Source organism: Mercenaria mercenaria, chromosome 13, assembly GCF_021730395.1.
Source record: "Mercenaria mercenaria strain notata chromosome 13, MADL_Memer_1, whole genome shotgun sequence".
NCBI classification, from domain to species: Eukaryota; Metazoa; Mollusca; class Bivalvia; order Venerida; family Veneridae; genus Mercenaria; species Mercenaria mercenaria.
In genome coordinates this window covers 16,365,062-16,369,610 of record NC_069373.1, presented here as the reverse complement: position 1 = coordinate 16,369,610, position 4,549 = coordinate 16,365,062, and the positions used below count along the sequence as shown (strand labels likewise).

Below are 4,549 nucleotides of genomic sequence, written 5' to 3'. Positions count from 1 at the left end.
ATACATGTAGGTAAAAAGCTTTGTGATTTCTGAATTGGTTTATTGGCCAGCTCAGCTGCAAAGAATAAACAAGTGTACATAGCAATTCTATGGAAATACAATAATTACTGATCATCAAAACAAAGCACCACCAAAAGAATCTTTGTAGAATAGGGTCCTCATTAGACCGATCCTCTTTGTACAAGACCAGAACATCATTATCATTTAACCTCCTCAATGAAACCGTTTTCAACTTTTATTGTTTTTATTTGTACATCAAAATATAACCAAAGACAGTTGTGTGGAAATAACAGTAACAGGATGAGATTATATGTATATTTTTTTTATCTGTTGTTACTTTTGAATTATAAATTTTGGAAGATTTTTTTTTTCGATGGTGGAAATTAGTACCCTTACTCAAAAACATTTGCAAAATATGAAGCTGTTTTCTTAGTATAAAATACAATTATGTTACAAAACTTCAACAAAAAATATATTATGTGAAAACTGATTTATACAACCATTATAAGATATGCAATTTTGTAAAGAAATATAATATTTATAAAATGATAAGGGGCGAGTACCAGTTCTGGATATAAATCAAATACCAGTATTTTTACATTTGATCGATACATCGTAATGAAGGTCTAAGCATTAATCAAAATGTCGAATAATCAAAATGAACATAAAGTACATTTTTGTGACCTTTTCCACCACTATTTCAGTGTACATATGCAAGCTGCTCTTGACTGTTCTGTGACAATTTCAACTATGCTCTTTTGAAAATGGAGAGTATGTACCCTATCAATCCACCCAAACCTAAACATTTTTTCCCCTGATTTGTAGCAAAATTTTCCTAAGTTACAGCTAAATTGGGTTTTAAAGGGGCAGGCCCGGATCCAGGGCAGGACCGAGGGGGCTCGCGCCCCCCCCTGGCCGATGAGTGACCTATACTCATTAACATGCACCCTACTTAGGACAAGTGGCGATCAGATCCGCGAGTCTGACCTGACGATTCACAGATCGAACCAAGGATCACCAGCAACAACTTACAAGGATACAAAAATGCAAGACTGTTATATAAGTACCATTTTCTTTATGGAATCTAAACTTTGCAGATCTCATAGTGCTCAAGTTAATATTTTTGACTTCTGTTTCATGTTTTGCTTATTAATTTAGGTCAAGCTTCGCCGTTGGACTTCTGTAATGTTTGACCATACTTTCAAATGAACGTTATAAAGTCAGTCTTTCATATCACAGTATTTAGTAGCAGTTTCGCATTTTTATATGAAAACTTTATTAATAGGACAGAAATTGTGTATTTTACTTTTTATTGAAATTAATTTCCTAAATGATAAATATTAATTAACTGTTTTGACATATTTCACATTAATCTTGGTTCGAATATAGACTGATGCTAACTCTACCAAAGATATTTGTTTACATCCAGTTTAGAAACTGACAACGCGTAATCGTCTTAGACGTGCAAGAAAATTAATTGAAGACGTTTAATGTGGCTTTAATATAGTTCTATAGATATAATTTTACATATTACATGTATTTATGAAAAAGATCACAATTCAACAATCTCGACAATGACGAATATCTGTACTCGAACTTTTGGTCAGACTCCTGGATATCCGAGTACTCGGATAATCGTTACAGCCCTAACCCTACTATTTTGGCAAAGGAATAATTTTTTCCTCAAAATTTAGGCCCAGAAATGCACCATAGGCCACCATTTCATACCTATATTTCAAACATTTCCAGGGACAGACCCCTGACCCCCCCCCCCCGCATCAAGAGGGAGTTGAACCCTTGCATTACCTCAAAATTTAGACCTAAAAATGCACCAGAGGCCACCATTTCATGGCTGTACTTCAAAAATTTCCAGAGGAAGAGCCCCCTGACCCCACTAAAATGAGGGGACTGGGGAGTAACAGCCACCAGTAAATGCAACAGAGGCCACCATTTCATACATGTATTTCAAAAAATTTCCTGAGGAAACTCCCTAACATAGGCAAAGGCACTCCCTCCAATACCTACCCACTCCAAACGCTCACTGTGCGCCTCATCAATGACATCTTCGTTCTAGACTGTCAAAACTTTCTTGATCCGGGCCCGAGGGGAAGAATGCAAATGGACACCTAATTTGTTAATACAATCTCTTATATCTATTAAGTATATAAACAGTAAAAATCTTATTTCTGAAAAATGATCATAGTCCAATAGTGGTAATAATTCATTGTTTCAAAGTTATAATTACTACAAAAATTATCAATACAAAAATTATCAATATGCAGGTCAGACATTAATCTCTTTTATGCCAGAGTCCAAGATTCAGGGCTGTAAGGCATGGCAGCTGCATTATCTTTTCTAAACCAACTGTTGTAATTCTCGTGCACCCATAAAGGTCTATGCTTCTAAGATTTTTCAATTTCATTCCGATGGCACTTAAGCCTTTGTCTGTGATTCTATCACACTGTCCTATGTTTAGCATTGTAATTTCCTGTAGGGCATCTACAAGTTTTATAATGCCATCATCACTGATATTACAAGCACTAAGTGAAAGGCTCCTTAGACTATACAATCCTTGAGACAATAACTGAAGACCTCGATCTTCAACGTTTTCACAAAAGCTGACATCAAGCACTTCCAGCCTTGAGCCACCTTCAGATAAAAATCCAAGACCACTGTCTGTTACATTGTCACAACTCCGTAAATTAAGATCTCTTAAACTTGGCATCTTCGAAAGAAATTTTATTCCAGAATCTGTCACATTTCCACAAAAACTTAAATTCATACTCTTAAGATGTACAAGCCCACTGCTTACATGTTTCAATGACTGGTCAGTTAGCTTTTGACAGTCCTGTAAACCTAAATGTTCTAGCTCCAGAGTACCTGGTGCAGCATGCGGACTTAGTCCACAAAGATGACTAATGCCGTGGTCAGAAATATGTCTACAGCTTCTCAGGTTCAAAACTTTCAACTTCTTCAGTCCCCAAGAAATCAATAGCAGGCCTGTGTTTGTTACACTGCTACATCCGCCAAGTTCAAGAACTTCGAGATTTTGCAAATATTGAGCAATTCTTTCTAGACTTCTGTCAGTTATCTGTTTGCACAAACTCAAGTTTAAAACTGTTAATGAAGGCATTTCTTGTGTAAATGCATGCGACAGTGCACCATCGTTTATATTGAAACATCCACTCAGGTTCAAACTTTCAATGTTATGTATGCCACACACAACATCTCGCAGGGTTCTGCGTAAGCTCAATACCTGAACTTTTCGAATACCACGTTTTACAAGACTCGGAAACAAAGAAGGATTCGCACGTTTCAGGTGAAGTTTTGCTTCAACATTACGCCATACTTGTCGGTTATAGGCAGCATCTTTCCAAGCTGCACATACCTGAGCAGCTCTTCCCTTATCTCTTACATCTAGATGACTGAAAATGATAGTCAGAATCTCTGGAAATAGACACGAAATGTGGGAATTTCTTCTTCCCACAGGCGTGTCCGCCATGTTTGAAATCACGTGACACCTTCACGGCTCGGTTTGCAACGCCAGTTTTGATTGGATATTCTTAAAGACATAAAAATCAAGTACTGTTACATTAACTAGCTTTAAAGGTTGTACACCACTATTTTTAATATTCTTGCTTATGGTTACAACACACTAAATAGCTGTTCTTCTTATTCTATATAAAATTGACATATTTCCAATGGCCGCAGCACACACCAGGACCCATTTTAAATGTCTGTAACTTATATTTTCTTGAAGAATATTGTCAGTGTTTAATAAAAATCAGAAGAAAAGTGGGGGTAATGTTTGATGCAAGAAAAATATTTTTCAGTCAAACACACAAACTGCAAAATAAGCTAAAAAATGAGACCCCAAATTGTAGTGGTGGTGTATGATCTAATTTTCCAGGAAAAATTCTGTCATGTTGTCATTTCATTATGAAAATGCTACCTACATGTCAAGCATAGATTTGTCATGTGATTTTAGCAAAAAAAAAATTGCAAAGAAAATAAGGAGAATAGCTCTACAGAGCAAAAAAAACAACTGAGGACTATTTGTGTCCGCCATTATGCGAATACCTTTTTTTTCACGCCATTTTCTTATTTAGTGTCTGTATGCCTTATGATAAGTACTTGCTACCAACATCTTCTAAGCTAGTCATATAAAGTTATCAGTTTATATTCACTGTGATTATTTTACTTCCTGGTATGATCCCATAACTGACAGACCTGCTTATTAAGACATACTCCAAAAAGACGTCTATAGCTAAAAAGTATATCTCCTTTGTTTCAACACAGAAAAATGAGCCGCGCCATAAGAAAACCAACATAGTGGCTTTGCGACCAGCATGGATCCAGAACAGCCTGCGCATCCGCGCAGTCTGGTCAGGATCCATGCTGTTCGCTAATGGTTTCTCCAATTGTAATAGACTATGAAAGTGAACAGCATGGATCCTGACCAGGCTGCCCGCAAAGCCACTATGTTGGTTTTCTCATGGCGCGGCTCAAATGTAAAATGCTTCATATAGGAAATAATCCTCTCAACTTT

General features: G+C 36.6%; 1 protein-coding gene across 1 annotated transcript; it reads right to left on the bottom strand.

The window, feature by feature from the left end:
- Positions 1-330: 330 nt before the first annotated feature.
- Positions 331-3,534, bottom strand: LOC123529627 (F-box/LRR-repeat protein 14-like). Its single transcript, XM_045310025.2, has one exon. It carries the CDS (start codon positions 3,500-3,502, stop codon positions 2,291-2,293), a length of 1,212 nt encoding a protein of 403 aa, XP_045165960.1. The 5' UTR covers positions 3,503-3,534; the 3' UTR covers positions 331-2,290.
- Positions 3,535-4,549: the final 1,015 nt, after the last annotated feature.